Below are 22509 nucleotides of genomic sequence, written 5' to 3' on the forward strand. Positions count from 1 at the left end.
AAGTGTAGCAGCTGTGATTTTTTTTTTTATATTTCATGTTCAAACTACGACACATTTACAAACAATACAATGAGAAAAATAACAGAGAGTATGAGTTTAATCAGCCAATTTGATTTAATTAATAAAAAAACGTTTTCTTATTAATCCTGCAGTGTATAAATATAAATTACAGTTTGTGTATGACAGAAAAATCTACCAGTTCACTGCCAGAAATGTTTATAAAACGATTTTTAATTTAAAAGATTTAATTGATAAAAAAAAACAAAAACTTGACCAGTTTAACGACACGTACAGCAGAGGATGAGAGGGTGAAAACAACATACATAAAATATGATAAAACACATAATTGCACAAGTCAGATGTAAGTTTAACAAAAACAAAATGGCTGTACAGACAAAATATATATATCAACACACAAAGTTATCACTTGTTTTTTTTAAATGATAATATTTTGTAAATACGCAAAAAAAAACTGGCAGTTTCACAGGATCATTTCAGGAGAGATCGATGTAAATTACAAACTCAGTGTCAACAAATGTTCGGACAGGCGAAACACACGACGTAAAACACGTTCTCTTTCTTTTAAAAATCGAAAGCTGAAAAAAAGGGGGATGGATAAACGAGCCTGGATTCATTAAATAAGTCGTCGCAATGAACGGAAAATATGTTTCTTGTGGGTGAAACTTAACCGAGAATACTTTAAAGTTACAGTGAAAACAAATGAAGTGTTCACGGTGACATGTCGTCCAGAGCGCGATGAGCGAGCCGCAGGTTTTCTCTCAGTTCGTCCATCTCTCTCTCTGTTTTCGCCCTCACCACACTCAGCTCAGCGAACATGTCCTTGTACTTCTTGGTGGCGTTCCTCTTGTCCTGAAACGTGATGTGTGGAAAACCAATAAGCTCATTATTCATGTTGTTTTCCCTGCTGTGTAAAGTTTTACATCTCCTGAAGGACACGCTCCAGAACAGCTACGACAGTGTCAGTGTGTGTTTGTTTACACATTTTATTTATTAACCATTTTACTTATTAAGCATTTTATTTATTACTCCAGCTGCTGTTTGTGAGTCTCACCTTTTGTGCCGACTGCAGTTCGTCCTTCAGAGACGTGATCTCCTGTTTCAGACACTGAACCTCAGACTCCTTCACTCGCAGAGTAATCTGAAATAAAAAAAGTCAAATAATCAGCGCGTATCTTCAGAAGAGGTTAAAGAATGAAAACACATTTGCTTTAAAAGGCTTGATGGTGAACAGTATTGTGTCTTGGGTGACATGTGAAAACAATGATGCATTCATGTAACTCAACCTTAAAGGTCATAATTGAATGTGAAACTATAATATAAGACAATGATGGTGGTTTCCTTTATAGAGATGGAAGCTCCTGGTTAGATAACAGTTCCCTCAGTTTCATCTGAACCGTTTCCTTCCTGTGTTTTCATCTCCCAACTGGAGCGAATGAAGACGAGACTCACCTCCATTTCGTACGCATCCATCCCCTGATTGAGCTGCAGGGCGTCCTGTTTCGCCAGAGAACAAAGTCTGGTGATCTCTGCTGCGAGGTGACCGCTTAACTCCTGGATGAGTAGGAAAAAAACACAACAATCAGGCTTCTCACTTTGTCACATGATGAGGAAACAGAGAATTATTGGGCTGAAAACAATATTAACAGCCTTCAGCCTAAAAAAAACATAAAACACATCCTGTAAGTGGTTTAAATTGAGGTTTTAAGCAGAAGTATAGAAGACACAGAGCAGTTTATATGCATCTACCCATGCAAACATGTAAAAGACGTATTAAAGAGCTCTCACCTGGTTTCTGGTCCTCAGGTCCTGGTTCTCCTGCTGACACTGACACAAAGCTTTCCTCTCAGCATCCAGAGCCTGAACGAGATGTCCGTTCTCCAGACACTTCAGAGAGAACTGCTGCGACAAAACCTCGAGCTCCCGCTGGTACGACGTCAGCTCCTCACTTCACAAGACACACACAGACGGTTCATCAGGACACTGACAGACAAAACTTCTTCTGAGAAGGAAAAAACAGAACAGTATGTGCATACCTGTGCTGTCTGTAAATGTCCTCCAGGTGAGTTTCTCCCGTGCTGTTCTCTGACTGACACCTCTTCTCCACCTCCCTCTCCAGCTCCAGACGGTGAGCATTCTTGATGGCTTCGATTGCTGAGAGAAGAACGAGGCGATACAAGATTTCATGAGATTAATCGAGGGATTATTGATTAAGTATCAGATGCAGCTGGCACAAGTCTGAAGATGTTATTTAACCAGAGCAGACTCATCCAAATATCCACCGATCCATGACAGACTCAAGCTCTTGTTTAGATTTTCAAAATAAAACATGTAGCTGACAGGACTGATGAGAGTCTCTCCTCACCGGTCGCCGTAGCAGCGCTCTCCTCGTCCAGCAGTTGGTCTCTCTCCACCAGGAGGCGCTCTACTTCCTGTTGGTGTCGACGCTGCAGCTCCTCCATGACCTTCACGTGAGACTCCTCCATGGAGGTGAAGCCGCGTTCACATGTGACCTGGAGGAGCAAAACATGATTGCCGGTCAGTTTTCAGTCTCCTTGATTTCTAATAATCAGAACGGCCCTGAAACAGTCATACAGATCGACCCCTTGTTTCAATATGGGACAGCTTCAGTGTTAAACTACAAACAGCTCTACCTACCTTCAGTTTTTCCATCTCCTTCTCATGTTGCGTCTGAGCAGAACTCATTTTTTCTTCAAACTCTTCTTTCAACTCCTCCTCCATGACCGTCAGCTGCTCGTCCAGCTCCTTCACTCTTCTCCTCAACTCTAAAACTTCCTCTGTCTCAAAGCTCAGATCTGTTACCTCGTGTGATGCATCATTTTTCTCTGTGGTTTCATCTTCTATCTCCTGAGGACCTTCAATACCTGGAGGTGGGATTTCCATAAAGTTGAGCTCGAGGGACTCGAACATCTCTTCTTCTGGTGTTTCATCAGCGACCTGTGACTCAACATCCGTGTCCTGAGGGTAAATCTCTTCTGTCTGGCAACTCACATCCATCTTATTGCCTGAGGACAAGGATTTTTCTTCCTCTAGGTTTGACAAGACTTCTCTTATAACTCTGTTCTCTTCCATCAAGCTGACACAGTTGCTGCAGATGAGAGAAGCAGTGAGCTGTTTCTGTTTGGTTTCCTCCAGCTGCTCTTCATATTTTGACTGAAGTTGGTTTAAACGGCAGCAGTACAACGCTTCAGTTGCTGCAGAGTGCATCAAACCAGACCAGGGATGCTCTGAAAAGTAGAAATTAGAGATTCTGTCGGCCATCAGCTGGAGTTTGTCCCGTGTGTAGGTGCTGACGGAGGTGGCGAGGTGGTTCAGCAAAGACATTTTCATCTGTGTTACAACCCTGAAATGTTTAATCTGAAACATCCTTTCATCTCCTGCAACATTACAGATAATATCCACATCTTTCAAACCTTCGTCCGTCTCAGGAAGAAGATCGTTCCCTAAAAGAAGCATCTGTTTCTCCATTATCATTCGTTCTGTGGCCTCAGTGAGAAGCACTTCTTCAGGATTCAGTTTGTCAAGCAGTGACCTCCAAAACTCCTCCTCCCACTTCAACCGATTCAGCACCGTCGGCTCCATCTCTTCACTCTCCTCCTTCCTCAAACCAACATCCAACTTCTCGATTGCCTCCAGTAGTTTCCCCAAAGCGTTCAGCCTCATCACCACCCCCTCGATCACTTGCTGGATCCTTTCTTCACCAGAAACACATCTGTTGCTCTCTACAACTTTCGACCTCTCCTTCTGCAACTCCTCATTCAGCCTCCTGATGTCGGCCTCCGCCTCTTGGCGGTAAAGTTTCTCGGCCTCCTTCAGCTCTTCGTTCTGTGCCTGGAGCTCCGTCAGCTGAAGCAGATACACCTCCTCTTTTTCTGCACTCTCGTTTTTCTCCTGTCCCGGGATGCTGAGCTGCAGCAACGCCTCCGTCTCCCTCAGATTCTCCTCAAGGGAGGCGATCAAGCTCTGGGCCTCCAGGAGCTGCTGGTTCCTCAAATTCAGCTCCCTCTCCAGATCTCCCACCCCTGTTTGTTCCAGCTGCTCCACCTCAGGGAGGTGATGTGGTTCGGTGTACCTGCTGCTGAGCTCTGCTTTCAGTCTCTCGATCTCCCGGTCGGCCTCCGTCAGCTGGTTCAGCATCTCCTGGTTGCGCTGGTTGAGAGCCTCGTTCTGGCTGGAGAGCAGCTCCACCTCCTGGGAGAGCCTCCTCAGCACCGCCTGGTCTGGAGGAATGTGGTGCTCCACGCAGCCGTTCAGCGAGGCGTTCTCTTCCTCTTTGGGCTTCTCCAGGATTAAAGAGCCATATTCACTGTTCTTTATTTGTGTTTCTGAGCTGACAACCTGCTGCTCTTCTCCGTTCAGCTCATTCTGGTGGTTTGTTTCTCCGTCGCTCTGAGAAAATACAGGCGATAATAAAGGTGAAACTTCCGTCTCAGGGAGTAAATCCCTCAGTTCCTGTAAGTTTCCCTCTGTGTCGTGCAGCCAGATTTGGGGTGTCTGAGGTGATAATAAAGGTGGTTCGAAGCTGAGCTGCTCCTGCATGCTCTGTCTGATGATGTTCTGCTGTTGCAGGAGCTCTCTGGTTTCTTTGTACGTGTCTTTCAGGGTCTGTGAGTGGCTGTTTAACGGGTTGTCGTTTGTATCTAATAGGCAAAAATCTGCTGCAGAACTCAGAGGAGGGTCCAGCTTTAGAAAAAGATAACAGACAAGGAAGAAAATACAGAAGGATTAGCTGCTGAGGCACAGAAAAATATATCAAAAACTGAGAAAATAAAGGAGCTGAGGCCCAAACTGTGTCAGACCTGCTGCTGGTAATATCCTGCTGTACTCAGCTGAGCCTCAAACTTCAGTCGCTGATGCTCCGACTCTGCCAGCTGGGCCTTCAGATCCTCCACCTTCAAAAGATTAAATCCAAAATTCAGTTTTTCTTTGTCTCCAACTCCTAAGAAACGTTTGTGGCTCTTGAGTGGCAGGATGTTTTATGTCTTCAGTGAGGTAATGTGAGGTTTTTTCAGTAGAATGTGGGTTGATGATAGAGGTGACACTGTCTAAAAAGCTTGTGATCTTTCTCTTTGGTCTCACAACAGTAAGCATTACACAGAGACCATGAAATATCCAATATCCATTTAAAAAAGAGTTATATCTGTGAGCATGTGGACGGGGCTTGAAGCACTCACCCCCTTCCTGTAGCTGTCCAGCAGCTTCTCCATCTCCACAGACTCTTTCTCCTCAGTAAACATCGGCACCGTCCTCTCCAGCCTGAAAATCGTCTTCTCCACCAGCTTCCAGCACTCCTCGATGTCCTCCTCCACTTTCAGCTGTGATTTTGGACTCAGAGCTCTGACACCGTCATCTTCTGTTTCGTCTCCGATCCCCTCCCAGCCCAGAGAGATGCCCAGCATGCTCTCGTACCTCCTCCTCCTCTCCTCCCTCCTCTTCCTCCTCTCCAGGTCGGCCAGCTCCAGTGAGCACAAAGCTTTGGTCTTCTGAAGATCTGTGTCCAGATTCGGTTTCTTCTTCTGAGGCCTGAACTCGGCCCAGTCGAAGGTTTTGTAGCGTCCTTCGCGCCGCCGCTCCATCACAGTCCTCTGTTTGGGGTCTCTGTCTGTGGAGAGGTCAGCGGAGGGAGAGTCCCGAGTCACGTCTGGTTTGGGGAGAGCTTCAGGTGGACCGAGGTGACCAGGTAAACTGTTGACAACAAGTAGGTGTGTTACGAGAGAGGACAGTAAATTATAAACAGTTCTGTGAGTCTTATTCTGTTTAATTTGTCTTATTTTATTTAAACTTCAGATGTAGATTCACTTGAATTTACATGCAAAACTGGACATATTAAATGTTTGTGAACTTGACTTCACCTGGCGACATCAGGGGCGTTAGCTGGATGTACGTTTTTCATCAGAGCCTGGATCCAGTTCTTACGAATCCCTGAAGTCATGGCTGACAATGTGTAGACGCCTTTAGGAGTCTGAGACATAAAACAAAAACCACTTGACCGAGTGTCTCTATCATGCAGACGTTAGATGTTTTGTCTGTAAACTGTTTTCTTACGTGGATCTGAAAGCCGTAGTTTCTTTGCACCTGGAACTCAGACACATTAAAACACTTTGTCAGGTCGATTTCTCCCTCGAGGTCTGAAGCCTGAAGACAGAAAACAAAAACACATTTTAACATGTTTATAAATGAAACAGTTCTTATTTGTGATCTATTAAACTAATATCAAAATACCTCCTCGGCTATTGAGTCTTTGTAGAACCTCAGACTGTCGGTCGACAGCACAAACCAGAACTTCTTCCACTAGAGGGAGGCAGAAGACAAACTAACGTTAACGTGGACAAGAGGATGTTAATAAATCTCATGTGAAGAGATAATTCAAATCGAACTAGTTTACCTGGTCGTTTTCATTCAACTTCACCATCCAGCCTTTTTTGAAGTTCAATAAATCAGGCTGTAATGAAAACGATGTAAACATCAACATAAAGAAACAATAACAGTCATCAGAATAAATGTAAAAACTCTGAATGAACAGTTGTGTTTGATTGTGTCACTTGGTATTTAAGCTGATCTGGTTTCTAATGAGTTATTTAAATATAGTTCATCTATTTGTAGTTAATATGTGAGACTACTCCTGTTCATAAGTCCATTTATTAAAAGATCATTTTCCACATGTCAGCAGCTAATGACGATTTTGTAAATAATGTCTTTTCAAATCCATCTGGGCTTCTCTGGATTACGCTGGACAAGCTGCATCGAGTCATTTTACGTTTTTTTTATGTTGCATTTGTTGTTTTTACACTTTAAAACAAGTCTTCAGCTACTTCAGTTAGTAAGGAGAATGCTACAAACATCAGTAATCCAACTGATCTCTAGTTCCACACCCTGGTGATCTTGTCACTTGTTTCTAGACGCTGCTTCACCTCCCATGACAACATTTTTCCTGCGCGTCTCTCTGAAATGTTCGGTGGACTAACAAACTTCATCTGACTTTCCATCAGCACATTCTCGGGTGAACTGTTCCTTTAAGGGTTACCCTTAACTACCGTTTGTAGCAGAAGTGTGTGACGCTGCCTTTAATTCACAGACACAAATTATTTGTATTTAGTTTTTTGTATTTGCTGAACACTAAAGTGTAAATCGTGTTTCTGTGACTGACCGTCATGACGGTGTCTGATGTCCTGCGGTCCAGAGAACGGGCTCGTCTCTGGGGTGGCGGCGCTGTGAGCTGGACTATGTCTCCACATGACTGCAGCTTCTGTGAAGAAATCAGACGATCGTGAAACAACTCTTTTCATCGCCAGAATATGTTTTCAGGTTTGCACTGATGTGAAGACGTGACGTGTTTTCTCAATCGGGACGGTGGCAGTTTGTCAGCGCCGCCTGCATTCCATCAACCAGAGTAACCGATAGTCTGGATCCTTGGCAGGGCTGTCAGCTGTAAGGATTAGGCCTGCTGCAGAGCACCGCGGGGAGCCTTTTCTACACTGCCTGTTAAACTCTTACCACTGAACTGCACATGGATGACTGCATTTTGGCTGTGGAATGCATGAAGAGGTTTTAGAGGCTACATAATCCCTGGTACTCTGCAGCTTTTTGTCTTACATTTCAGAATGATGCTACGAGTCCGTGACTCGTGCTTCTTACGGTCGTGTTTCATGCTGCTTCGCCGGCACGTATCAGAGTCTCTTTCAAGTCTGGATTACACAGCATTTAATGAAACAAGGGTACGTTTTTTGTTTACTCCAGCCTCAGCTATTCAAAAGATTCATTCTTCCCTCTTATATAACCACTTTAACAGGAAAAAAAAAATGACCACTTTAATCGTTACAGAACATTCTTTGTGTTTTTTTTCTTCTTCTGGCATTTACGTTGAAAACTATCCAAGGACACAACACGCGGAGGAACACAGTGATCCGACTGCTGTGTGAACTCTTTTTTTCCTTCCAAACAATCGCTGACCGCTGCAGACAGAGCCTGTCCTCTGTCTTGTGAAGAAGCCTCCCGAAGCTGTAGCGGGGGAGGGAGGGAGCCAGGGGGAGGAAGAGGAGGCTGTCTTGGGAATCTCAGCTCAGAGGCCTGAATGAACTCCGGACAGGCTCTTTTGACCTTCTCCTGGCTACCAAAACAAACGCACCCAAAGACACATAAATCATCACGTGGGATAAATTGTCCTGCTGGTTCATTTGAAAAGACAAATCCTCTGGAATGAGCCAGTCTGTTTAATCAAAGATTAACAGCTGCCACAGTCATGACCATCTGTGTTGCACTGTCAAGACGACTGTACTGTGACTGACTGTTTCTACATCAGCTTCGGCCATCGAGAGGCGTTTCGTGAAGGTGACTCACACTCAGTATTGTCTTGAATGAACCAAAGTAACTAAACCAGGATTAAACGGTTTTGTAACTCAGAGCTGACGTGAGCAGACCTGAAACACCGAACACCGATCAGGTCAACTGTAGAATTTCTCCTCTTTCTTTGCCAACAAAAATAAAGACAGATTTTGGTCAAGTTTTCATCTTTTAAAATACATTTCTCATCTAGGTGTTGGTGTCCTGATTGTTTTTGATCATTTCAACTCATTACAGCTCATAAACGCCGACAAATATGGACTGAAGCAGGATTCTTTGCTTTGATTAAAACATGTTGTGAAATGATTACATGTATCTTCTTCCAATATTTTAGTGAAAACAAGATTAAGCTTTCAAAAACACTCTTGAGTTTAAATGTGCGATTTGTATTCAGTTTTGGAAATCCCATGATCTCTTGAAAGCATTTACATTTGCTGAAGTTGCCTCGCTGACTCAACTAGAAATCATTGCTCGGTCGTTACTAAAGTGACGGTCATTAAATACAGGAGTCTGCTGACGTGACTGACTGTTTTCCAGTGCTTAGTCAGACCCCGTGTATTTCCATCAAAGCAAGCAATTAGTATTACACAGTGTTTTGAAAACTAATTGCCTAGTGACATGAGTAAGTTTTGATTTTATCCTTTTTGTCTGCTGGTAATAGTTATATAACCACAACATTACAGGAGAGGTTGAGCTTTCAGGTCGGTCTGTTAACGCCATCACTGACTACTGATGATGTCTGAGGATCCTGAAGAGTCGTCTCACTTCATAGGAGCAGATTTCAAACACTACCCCCTCATAACTTTGTTTTAAGTGGCAAGGAAGCACTCCAGAAAGAGTTAACAACTTTGTATACTGATAACGTCACAGTAATATATTTAAGATGTCCGTGCTGTCTCGCCATTGCGTCATCTAAAAAGGTTGCTGACCAACAGATTAAGTCATAGTTTTCGTCACTAGTAATTGATTTAATCACTCCCTGATGTCTTACCGAAGTAAACCTGGATTAACTGGTCATCTCCTTTTTATGTAACACCCCGTGGATTGTTTATGCCTCATGTTTGTGTTTTGGTGATACTGTCACACTCACCAGAGACAGAAACTTGTTCAGGTCTACTCACCTCTCACCTTTAATCACTACAGTCTCGCCTGACAACACACACTGACTATCATCCACAAACAGATGTGCACTTGGGAGGGAGCCGCAGATGGAGGCACGACTCTTTCAGACTTTTATCGGGGTCATTAAACACCGTCACCGTCATCGTTAAGTGAGTACGCAGTTTCTCGGCAGAGTTTTTGAGATTCTCGTAAAGAGTCCTTGAGAGTCACAGCTCCCTCACACTGTATCTTGTTTCAGGTCTGAGGAATCCCTGGAAAAAATCTGTAGGTGGAATGTCGTCTCCCAGATTACAACACACAACAGGAGGCGGCCTGAACTCCCTCAGGGCATCAAAACCAGTTCTGTTCGCAAACAAAATGCAGCTCTGAGTGAATCACCGCCTCTCTCCCACCTGCTGACACATGCACCCACACACACACACAGGAAACACATGCCTTGACACGGCGGGATCGGCTCGTCCACGCGTTTCATGCCAAACTCTCATCACCTTCTGTTTTGCGAGCCACTGAAACACTTGAATGAATCCGGTCCCATGTTTACACTCAGTGGCTGACTGATGCAAACAGTCTCAGTGAGGAATGTGAGATATAGACTTGTCCAGCCGTTCAGAGTGTTTGATCAGGTCAGAGCTGTGCTGTTAAAGTGACGTCTTTCCCTGTGAAACACCTGGATGTGTGAGTCATGTTCAAGTCCAGTCCAGCCCAGAGTTCATCCCAGTACAGACTGGATACAGTTTTTAAATTATTGACAGTGACGTTAAACCCATGTTCTTATTTCAACGATTACATATTTTGATCGATGCAATGCATTAAATTAACTATGAATGTAAAAAGTCATTTGAGCAATTTTATTACAAGGTTTTATTGTACTTTGTTGGCTTATTTAAACAATTGCTGCTTTTTGAAACATAAATAATACATCAATGACTCATCACAATATAATTAATAAGAAAAAAGTTTCTGTAAAAATTAAAGAAATCATCTGAGAACATCATGCAGGTGTTATGCCCTTCAGGGAATTACATCAAGTTTTGGTGGGTGTTAGTTTATAAATGTTCGAATCCTTTATTTACTGCTTTGTCACAGTTGGTTTACACTACACTGACAGATATAATATGTAAGAATCCTGCATTAAAATGTCTAAAAACCACAAGTTTACTCAAGTCAACTCCTTTTTTAACCTGAGCCAAATTTCCTTTGGTAGTCAGCGCTTCTGCCGGGAGAGCGTAGTCAGCAAACGAGGTTTAATTCAGGGTGGATAAAACTTTTAAATATTACCTCATCTGTAAACATTTGTCACCTTAGTCACAACAGATGGATTATCATCTGGGATGGTTGTTATTTAATGGTGGATTAATCACCAACATAACAAGTTTGACTGCAGGATCATTTGTGTTTATTTGCCTTACTCATGCAGTGTTTATCTGCCCCCAACAGTCGGATTACTTTACTACATTAGCCATGAGCCGACATTTGACAGCAACAGCCCGGGTGTGACTGTGTGTTTGAATTCAGTTGAGCCTCTGACTCAACTCAGCGCTCAGCAGAGACTCTGTTCCTCTCTTTCTTTTCCCCTCTCTCATATTAAATGTGCACTTTGTGTTGTTACCTCTCTTTGTTTGTTGGTACGAGCTTCACTCCTGCCCTTCCTGGAAGCAGCTGTCCCATCCTCCCCTTCTTTCTCCTCCAATCGCAGCAGCCTCTCCGTCGGGCTGAAAAACACGAACAGCTAATTTCACCTGGGACAAAACACAGTGTATAAAGGTACGTGTGACCCCGCTAACGCTCAGGTGATTCTGACATCATTTCCAGCAGCGTAACAGTGAGGATGACAGCTTGATAATAGAGTCCAAACAGCACCTGAGCAGCAGAGAAGAGCCCAGAGGACACTCAGGACGGATCTGTCTCAGAGTGTCACCACGGCTGTTGTTGCTGCTGTGAGACTAAATGGGAAATGACATCTTCACACTGGTGTCCGAGGTGTTAGTGCAGGAAATACACAGATCCCAAAGTAATCTGATATAATGTGAACACAACTAAGAGACGATGAAAAACAGCGCTGTCAGGTAAAAGTTAGGTTCAGGATCTATGGATATCTTGATAATGTCGTTATTTTGAGTTCTTTAAGCTTTGATAATCGTGTAGTGAAAATAAAATCGTGACAGCACTAATATGAACCAAACTTCATACCAATCCATCCAACACTTGTCGGGATATTGTCACCTAAAAATAAAGACAATGACTCATTAAAAATTAATCAGTATTCATCCTCTGGGGATCATGAATGTCTTTACAAAATGTCACAACAATCCAACCAAAAGTTGACATATTCCACTATGGAGGTGTTGGATCCAGAGCCAAGCAAACAGCATGGCTAACAATTATAAATTCAGGCCACATCTAAATTAACAACTTGTACAAACAAGAGGGAAGTGACATAAAAGTATTAAATACACCACATTCTTATACACTAATTGTTCCATCTAGTAACAGTTATTAATTCAGTTAAGTTACAGAAATTCCCTCAGTGTTATTCTGTATTCAGGAACCTTCTTTTTTAGCTTGCTAGCTGAAACACTGAGTTCACTTTGCTCTTAAATTAGGATACCTGATATCATCAAATAATAACGATGGGAGATTTTTCTGTTTTCAGAATGTTTGACAGGGTATGTTACAACATCTGAACTGATGCTGAACTCTGTCCTCATGTCTGGATCTCTGCCAGCTAAGTTTCTTTTTCGCGTTCAGTACGTCATACATAAATACAGTAACGTCTTGATGTTTTACTGCCGCTCTGCCTCCGGTGGCTGCGGACAGCTCCATGCCCTCAAACTGAGCTTTCAGCTGAAGTCTCCTTCCTCTGACAGGCGGGCAGACAGACAGCATTAAAGGTCCTGAGAAACAATGCAGCAGATATCTAATTACACCAGCGTTTTGGAATTTCTGGCCTTATTTGGGGGGGCAAAAGTATTTTCTGTTTTTTGTTTCCCAAAAAGGCAATGAGTGAAGAAGTGATGCTCACGTGACCCATTTACATGCTGCTGGGGCACAAACTGGGAGGGTTTCTGTAAGCTAAATTTAAAAATGCGGCAGTCAGATCTCTAATGGAGGGGTAGAGCGTGAGCCTTTGATCTGGTGTTTAGCGGTGTGTGATGGCTGTTCGGCTTTATACTGGGGGGGGAGAAGCAGAGAGGCAGTGGATGTCCTTTGTGTTAATTGCTTGCACATTTACCCCTTTTCCTCTGCCAAGGCCCTTTAAAAAACGGCTGTAACCAAGAGAATACAGCAAACACATGAATATAAACACCACACTGCTGCCAAACACAACATATAGAAGACTGATTTACACATACTAGCATCAATATTCATCTCTAACCTTTTGTCCCGGCTCTGGTTCTTGTTGTTTGTTGATGTTTGGTTGTTGTTTGACTCAGTCAGCTGGTTGTTACTGTTTCCACTGGACACCAAGTCCAAGGAGCCGAGAGGACAAATGAGTGAGTCCCTGGACGCCGGGCTCAGGAAGGTGGATGTGTCGCCTAGACATAGAAAGAACCAAAAAAAAGGTTTCTGTTAGATATACTGAAGGCTGGAGCTGTTTTTGGAGGCCATGTGAGCTCCAATGTCTCTTTAACACACAACCCCGTCTCTCTTTAAACAGCCAGCAGCCAACAAGCTGGATGAAATCATTCTTTTTTAATCACTGTCAGGGTTCAGTCTGCAGCCAGTGGGACAAAACCTCCATTGTTTTCCCTCTTTAACAGTTTACTAAATGATTTATTAGGAAATTACCTTCAAGTTAAAGAAAGCAGCTCAATCAGTTTTTTCTAGATAATGAGATAAAATACGAAGTGGTTTGAAGGGATTCATTTGTGGTGGATTTGTTTTGGTAACAACGATAGAACTGAAAACCATTTTCTGTTTCATGTGACAGATAACTAATCATTCTGTCTCAGCGCCACTAACACAATCACAATAAGAGAACCAACTACAAAGACAAAAAACATTAGCAGAAATCAACATGGTGAACTGAAGAGGACACAAACAGGAGGAGGAAACACAAATCTAATCTAAACATGACTTCGACTTGATAATTATCTTTTTTTCTCTGATGCTTAACTCATTTTAACTGACGCTATTTGAGATAAAAGAAGAACCTTGAGTCAGAAATTAATGTATTTAGGAGAATTCCTTTCACACTGTCTGTTTAAGAACCTGTCTGGAAAAGTCCTTAAACAATCTAATGATTGTTGCTGGAATTCAATGACAGAGCATCATTCATTAGTGCCTGTTTGTCCCTCAGAGGATCCCTTGTGTCTCTAATGAAGCAGCCTATAGGCAGAGTCAGCAGGAGTTAATCCAGCTCTTTATTACAGGACCTTTCAGTCCCTGCAGTAAGTCTGACGCCAGATGGGAGCTGCTGTCCACTTTGTCGCAGCACAAAGCTCCAGTGACGACGAGTACCTGTCCTGTGCTCGCCGTCGAGCCTATTAGGACGCGTTTAAGAGCTCTTTTATGGATCATGTTTGACTTTTATGATGCCTGAAGGTTAAAGACATCTCCTCCGGTCTCACAGTGCGTTTCTGTCTGTGTTTATGTAACTCTGCTTCCTGTTAAAAACTCCTCCAGCTCAGTTCCCAGGATGACCGGTCAGCTCTCAGTCAACTGGTCCAACAAGGGTTAAATGAAATGTATAAGAAGCTGTAAGTGTGTGAACATCTGCAGGATGTTAGGACAGTGAGAGAGGACAGGAAGTGGCTGTGATTGGCTGATGGACATGAAAGCTTTGGTATGTGCGTGTCTGTGTGTGTGTATGTGTGTGTGTGTGTGTTGCTTCTGCAGCACCTGCAGGGGTCTGTTTGGAGCCCGAGGGATCTGTGTCTGTGGCGGTCCACATGGGGGTCTCACCCAGTCCTCTACCCTGCTGGTCTTCCTGCCACCGACTGCAGCTGGACTCTGAAGTGTTCTCCGAGGACGGAAAACTGGGATCAGTTGCAGCCACCTTTGCTGGACTGGGTTCCTAAGGTTTTGATAGGAAAACAAAACGATAATTAATTCTCAATTTATTTATTTTTTTACTTGAATCCTTTCAAATACATTTGCTCTTCATAGTTTAATATTTGAATTTTAAGCAGCACATCTGTCAGCTGGATCGTTTTGTAAGTCACAAATCTCTAAATCCGCGATTTAATTTGACTTTCAATTCGATTCCATTTGACTGAAACAAAAGAAAGAATTTTGGTTCAAAGTCAGTTTGTCCCAAGTGAACCCTCTACTTAAAGAAATCAATAAAAGGACCTCTGAAATATCTCTGATGCTGAGTAACCTTGAAACCAGTCAGCTGTTTGTCTCTGCACACGCAGGATTAATGTCTGGAAGCGCAGCCTCTGGTTAGCAGTAAGCTAGCTGTGTCGTCGCTGAAGAGTTTTTCTTTTCCCTTCGGACACGAGCGATGTGAATATCTCAGATGCTGCATCTAAATTTAATGACCAAAATGTTGCTACCTGGGTGGCAACAGGCTCCACTTTACGTTTTTTCTTCTGATTCTGCTTGTTAGTCCGCAGATACACAGAAAGCTGCTCACTCCACCTGGTTAACAAAGACAGAAACAGCAGTAACACAACATTAGTGAGGTGGGCTGCAGGAAGCCTCATTACTTCCTGCTCCTGTGATTTTCTCCAGTATACAGACCCGTTTATGATCTCTTTATTGTCTCCACGGATGAATATTTCCTGCTCCGGCGTGACGATGCAGAGAGCGTTTCTCTGTCCCGTCCTGGGCTCTGCATCAGTGATGTCTGTGCACAGATTCAGGTTCACTGTTCCCTGTGGTAACGTGCTCGGCTGGAAGAGAATCAGAGCATCTGAATTTTTCTGGTTATTAAACAGAAAGTAGTTTGTGGTGTTAAGTGCACACTGAAAGAGATGAGGGGAGAGATTTGAGGGGATCACAGAGAGAGGGGGATGTGTGCATTAGAGGCTAAGCCCAAATCATCTGCTGTGGTTCTGCACACGACATCTGGCATAAAGATGCCGGCTGATCCCAACAAACTGTAAATGCAGATGCACGTACAGAGCAGGATTTACAGTACACACTGTATATTTTTTGTTAGAGTTCAGCGTTTGTTTTTCTGTCACAGTTTCTTACCTGTTCATCCAGCGCGAACCTCAGGCTGCCGTCTTCATACAGGATGAAGAAGCGTCGCTGCCATTTCTGACATTCAGAGACACAAAAAAACTAAAATCACCACAGCACCAGTTTTCTTCAGGAAAAACAACAAATAAAGAGCTGATAGATGTGTGACTTTCTGCTCAGTTTCATTATGTCTTACCCTTGACCTCTGCATCGGGTTGTCAAAATCTGTCCCCTCAGGAGCCAAACACAGCCAGCCCGCATAGATGGGTTTAGCCTGCAATTCAGTGTGGGTAAAAGAAGAATAGCGCTCATTCAGCCTTGTTTTGAAGCTCGGGATGCAAAGATATATCAGCTGATAGGTCCTTGTTGACCGCTCGTAAGGTTACGTAAGAACTGGACAATACTGATCATTGAGTATGTAGCTGTATAGCAGAGCAAAAAGCTATCGAAGCAGTTACTTTTTCAGCAGTAAAGGTATATTCAAGATAATTTCATACATGTCAGAAGACAGATGTAATGACAGGCTGGATGACCTCAGAGCAGTTCAGTTATTTCACATAAGGGGAAACAACAAAAACAAAATAAACAATGAAAATAAAACATCGAAATCAGCTTTCGCCCAAATTGTGTTTCTAATCATCTGTTTCGGCCCAGATTCAGCACATCGCCAGCTGAGGCACAAACTGTGATCATCCAACAGCGAGTCAGTTCTAGTAACTGTTTATATAACCAATTCATTGCTTAAGTGTTTTTTCCTGCCAAAAATGCCAAACACTCCTGAGTTCCTGCTCCTCAAATGTGATGATTTCACATTTTTTCATTGACTTATTTGACAATAAATCAAATAGCCAATCCCAATGTTTGTTTAGAATAAATTGCAGGTAGAGAGCACATCAGCTTACATACTTTGTTATTTGTTATTTCAAAGTGTATACATCTGAAAAATATCCCAGGTAAAAACAAAACATCTGTATTTGTGTATGTGGCTCAGGAAGGAACAAGAAACATTTAGCCGTAGTCCCTTTGTGCTACACACACAACAAAAACAACAAAACAAACACTATTTAGATAACTTTATATTTACATTTCAAACATCCAGCATCCTTTCCAATACATACCAGTGTACATGACAACTTCTACCTTCTTCTGTAAGACTTTTATAATCTATGAGACTGCACTTGAAAGCAGCACTGTGACAAAGCATTCAATCAAACCACACTTTTAACTCCAGACTGCTACATCCAAAGGAAAATAAAACACTGACACGCACAAAACACCAAACCAAATGCAGTATAGAGGCAAAGTGAAGCGTCTTGTTCATCAGCTATCTGAGTTCAGATTAATGACAACTCTTATTATCAGTTCATCTTATCATTATTTTAGTTTGTTGTGAAAGTTTCTGACACTTAACAGACCAATTTCTTCAAGCCCAAGGTGATGTCTTTGATCGTTGGACTTGCCCCAAATCCAAACATGTCAATTTTACTATTACACAAGATAAGGAAATCAGCAAACGCTGGAAAGTGAATGTGTTGGCTTTAAAAAAAAAAACTTTCTCTTTCGACTGACTCAGCAATTAATGAACTAATCCTTTCACTTCTTTTCCTCTACCTTAGACCTTTATCTTAGGAGGCTTTTTGCTCTTTAATGTCTACGAGATTCACTTTGTACCACTTATAAAAAAAAACCTAGTGGAATTAAGAAATGTCAAGTCAAGTCAAGACAATGTTATTTGTACAGCGCCAAATCATAACAGAAGTTATGGCCTGACACTTTTAATATCGAGCAGGTCAAGACCTGCACAGAACTTTGCTGACTATGAAAGCAATATGCTCACAGTGGTAAAGTATTTCACAACGTGTTAAAACAGAATAAAGATGCTTCACATTAATAGAAAAATACAGCCTTTTCTCTGAGCTCAGATGACAGTCACAGTAATGTATAGTGTGTGGCGGACATGTGTAGTGTTTGCAGGTTGGGCAACAGTGCTGAAATTACAGGGCTCAGAGAAACCAGGCAGGGGGACGGAGAGTAATAACATATTTCAACAATTTGAGGCATGTAGGATCTGTCGTGATGCTGACATCACCTCCACATGACAGACGTGCAGGAACAATGTTTTCAGAGGTGGTGAAACAGAGTGTTTAGAAACAAGTGGAGGGTCTATTCTGCTGAAATGAGAGAAGATTAACAATATGTGTGCTGAGAGATCATTTGGATAACTGATTCATTATTTGTGGTATATGCAGTAGGGCTCTGTGAGATTGTGGTGCAAAGTATGAAATATAAAAAAAAACAAAACAAGGAAGAGTTCACGCAAAAACAGTCCTGGAGCTTTTCACTTGTAGCATTCTTCTGAACAACTGAAGTTAAATGCAACCAGAAGAAAAACATAAAATGCCTCCAAACAGCCTGTCCAGTGCTTGTCTCAGGAAACTGACTTAAAAAGACATCATTCACACCAAGTTTTAAGTAGAACTCGTCACTGTAGCTGACTGCAGCATTAGCGCTCACCTCATGTTGAGGGTGGAAAATAACGTTGTTTTAAAATCAGTTTGGGATCCCGGGGCTTCCAGAGAACTGGGTTATGAAGGACGAGCTGTATGGAGCCATTTCAGTTTTTTTCTCTAGTTGTTTTAAATCAAGTCTCCATGTTCTTCAGTTTTTTTAGGAGAATGCTGTGATGGCATTTCGCTGTGAAGCTCTAGAAATGTTTTGTGGACTAAGAAACTAGAGCCTGACGGATACATCGGTTGGACAATATTTGTTTATCACAGATACATCGGTGTTGGTGTATATGTTGTCTGATATTTGCTTCAGTTTATTATATTAACTTCAGTTTTGCTCATTAAAATGCAGAAAAGATGCCTGGGGTCATTTCCAATGATCACAATCCAAGTGAGGTTTACGGTTTCATTGCACTGATGTAATTTTAGACAGCAAAGTTTATTGTTAAACTGTAAAATATCGGCCTCTGTTATATATCTTTTTCTCAAGTGTGAAGGGAGTAAAAGATTTTGATATACTGGCCGATTATACACACATTTCTTTGCAATGATTCTACAATTGTAAGAACTGGAAAGTTTTACAGTTGAACAACAAACTTTACCATCTAAAATGACATCAGTGCAATGAAGTAGTAAACTTGAGATTTACAATTCTAAACCAATTTACAAAAAAATAGGTTTCCATATCTGCGTTTACTGGACAACAAATATGCCTGTAATGTCATACTGTCACACTAAAAGGCTGAATTTATATGACAACGTAATTATTAACGTAATTTCATCTTTTTCCATGTTGCTACAGAAACCACTTGACAGATATCACATTAATGATTGGAAAAACACATCCCAGAAACAGAGACGATTGGCTAAACATCCTTTCATGACCCATTTTTCCACAATAATACTCATCATTTTCAAACGTTTTAATCCTTTTAGTAAAAATCAAATTTAAATTTTAGGGTTCAAAAAGTCCAAAGACATTCCTCTGCTCATCTTCCTTCAGCAAAGAGGATTAAATATACGACCCTGCACTTTGTCTGACCTCCTCTCTGCTGATAATAATTTCAGTCTTCAGTCACTAAATTTAACAAAATTGTAGATTTTTCACGCAGGTGCGATCAATGGACCAGTTGATAATTAAAGCACAGCAGCAGATAACTTGAATTTAACCTTCAAATCAACATTTTTTTTTACGTTGAATGTGAGAAAAATGGTACAAAAATTAACCGTTAAAACGTTTATAGAAGATAGCTAGCCAAATACTAAGAAATAAGAGGAGATAACTAAGCTAGTAACGTCGAATGAATGGCAAAAAGTTGATTTCGATGTGATAAAAAAATGTCAAAACTTTTTAAAGACGTAATTTTAGGGTGAAACTCCGCCACTGTTTGAATCAGTCGACCAACTGTCACATTAACTGAATTAAAGTGAAGTTTAACGTTGACTGACCTGCTCCATGTCATGGTCGTTCAGCAGATGAAGCTCTCGGGACTTGAAGCAGTTCTGACATTTACTTTTATTAAAAATGTTCGCTTGAAATTTGTTACACGGACTCGTCGCCTTCTCCCCCGACATGTTTCAGCCCGCGTCGCTTCTCTTCTGCCGGCGAATAATTCCAACACAGTCCGCTCTCCTGCTCTGGTCCCTCCGGCATTGAATGAAGAAGAAGAAGAAGGAGGAGAAGAAGAAGTAGAAGAAGAGAAGAAGAAGAAGAAGAGAGGGAGGAGGCGGTTCACCCTCCACATCTGTCAAACACAGCGCGAGCTCTCTGTTGACTGCTGTCGTCATGGATGCGTCGCCTGACGTACAACATCCGGTGACAGCCTACAAAATAAAACTTCCAACTGTCATTTAATCTTTAAAAGTTTATTTTTTTGGTGCGTGTATGCTTATTTTCATGAATAAATAAATAAAAATATAACACGTGTGAGAGATATCACACATCGTAATAACTTCTTTATATATAAGCATTAAGTTATATCATTTTTAATCACTCAATCATTTTAGCATCAGGTATTTAATTATACAGTTATTTATGTATTTAATTTTCTCCCTAAAAAAAAAAAAACCCTCCATACAGTGGGATGAAAGAATATATAATACATGTTTAAGAAAATTATATGTTTACAAAATGAAACTCAGACTAGAAACAAATAAAAAAAATGCACAATATACAAGAGTAATTCAATTCAGTATACATATTTGAACTTTATTAAGTTGTTGGTAGGGTTCCTATTATTTGTCCAAAAATAATAGTAGAAATATACTCAATTCAATATATATATATATATATATATATATATATATATATATATATATATATATATATATATATATATATATATATATATATATATATATATCAAAAAAGAAAAACAGATGATGAATGGTACATGGCTCATGATGTACTATTATTAAGACTTGATATTATAAATATATAAATATATATTGATAAAAATATCTGTGACAGAATGACAGATATTTTTATCAATATATATTTATAATATCAAGTCTTAATAATAGTACATCATGAGCCATGTACCATTCAGTACCATTCATCATCTGTTCTGCATGTTAACATTTTGCAAAGACAGTGAAAAGAACAATTCAATTCTGAACATCAGACACTATAAAACAACACACCTTTATTTATATTTCAATGGCAAACTTACAGAAATGGTTCATTTAAAATATTTTTTTTTTCAGCATTAAGTCCTCAGAAAGAACATTTAACATCAATGTGTTCTTTTTTATTCAAGCAAAAAGGTTTTGTTTGCAACTTTCAAGAGACTGACATCTCTGATTGATGGAATCATTTATTTTGAAATTATTAACAGGAAGTGAAATGACATTATTGTGTACTTTGACACTTCTGATGATGCACAGCTTGATGTTAGCAGCAGAGAACTGTTACTTTAAACGCTTTGTAGTTTGACCAATGGAAGATATTTGTGTTCTCATCACATTATTTACGACACTTGTCATGAAATGTTGGTATTTATATTTATCATGATAATTACAGTGTCAATGTAGTGTTGCAGTTTCTTTCTGTGACCACCAGACGGCAGTGAATAGTCATGTTACAGTCAGCTTCACCTGTGTAAAGATGAAACAGCACAAAACTGGAAGATCAAATATTTGTATTATAAATTATAACTGATCCGATGTTTTTATGCCACAGATCATTAAATGAATACAACACAGGCAGACAGATTTAATGGATGCAAGCATTTATTCAAGGCGATGGCAGTGGCAGGGATTATACAAACTAAAAACGTTTTAAAATTTCCGGCCATCAAAAATGTATAAAATACCGTGTCTGTTATTATAATTTGATATGTTCCACTTATCACACCAAAATATTATTTTGTTTACACTGACACAGAACAGGTTGTTGGCTGTACGGGCAAACCAGGTGATGTCTAAATGGACTCAATGGTGGACAAATTTGTTCGTATTTGTTCCTGCACTCTTCAAGCAGATACGAGTAATTTCATTATAAATAATGCTTTTAGTTTGATACATTTTCTTCAACAGCTGCTAAAACATGACACAAAGAATAAAGCATTTAAAAAAATCATTCAGTAGCTTCATCTATCTACAAAACATAAAGGTGCATTTCATGTGCATATCTGCTTTATTTTTTTAAACGAGACCATGAAGACATTTTGATTTTGTTGTTCTAATTTGACAATAAATTGAGGCGTATTGCCGGTGACGTTCATTAAACCCCGCCCCCTTAGTTACTGTTGCTATGTGGTTTAAAACAAGAGCAGAATCTCATTTGTGTTTCCAACTCCCTTTTTTAAATGTTCTCCTTGACATGGGAATCTTGTAAACAGGGATTTAAATAGCTGTAGCTCAGCGGGTAGAGCTAGTGATCAGAAGGTTGGTGGTTCAAATCCCAGCTTCCCCGAGCTGAACTGAGCTGCTGTCGAAGTGTCCTTGAGCAAGATACTGAACCCCAAAGCCGGGACCAGCCTCCACACAGCAGAGAAACAGCGAGCTAACTAAGCTAGCATGTCAGACAGCATTGACGTCAGACAGAATTACAAGTATGATAAGGAAAAATGTAAAATCTGGTGAAATATATTGTTTTAACATATCTGTGTGGCTGCTGAGTGTGTTTTCGTTTTCGTTTTTCTGGTGTCGCTAGTTGCAGTTGCTTCAGTGTAAACATCCATTCATCTAATAACGATCAGGACGGAGCTGTTCACGTTAGCCTGATAGCATCCAGGACCAGCTTCCACAGGGCAAAGAAATACTAGCTAGCTAATTTACTTCACCTGTAATCACACAATGTAACTCGATTTACTGATTTACCTAACCCTAACCCTTTACCTGCAAGCTAGTTAGCCACACATGCTAA

General features: G+C 41.0%; 1 protein-coding gene across 1 annotated transcript; it reads right to left on the reverse strand.

The window, feature by feature from the left end:
* Positions 1-213: 213 nt before the first annotated feature.
* On the reverse strand, positions 214-19896 carry LOC119013639 (myosin phosphatase Rho-interacting protein-like). Its single transcript, XM_037088346.1, has 22 exons — positions 19590-19896; positions 15830-15907; positions 15646-15711; positions 15190-15341; positions 15003-15087; positions 14344-14518; positions 12878-13037; positions 11111-11213; positions 7187-7285; positions 6425-6481; positions 6262-6330; positions 6085-6174; positions 5892-6001; positions 5214-5724; positions 4839-4931; positions 2677-4722; positions 2384-2531; positions 2055-2172; positions 1807-1966; positions 1471-1572; positions 1073-1159; positions 214-870 (listed from the first exon to the last, which is right to left on the reverse strand). The coding sequence occupies exons 1-22, from the start codon at positions 19713-19715 to the stop codon at positions 730-732; spliced, it is 4776 nt and encodes a 1591-aa protein (XP_036944241.1). The 5' UTR covers positions 19716-19896; the 3' UTR covers positions 214-729.
* Between the last annotated feature and the right edge of the window lie 2613 nt (positions 19897-22509).

Source organism: Acanthopagrus latus, chromosome 23 (genome assembly GCF_904848185.1).
Source record: "Acanthopagrus latus isolate v.2019 chromosome 23, fAcaLat1.1, whole genome shotgun sequence".
NCBI classification, from domain to species: Eukaryota; Metazoa; Chordata; class Actinopteri; order Spariformes; family Sparidae; genus Acanthopagrus; species Acanthopagrus latus.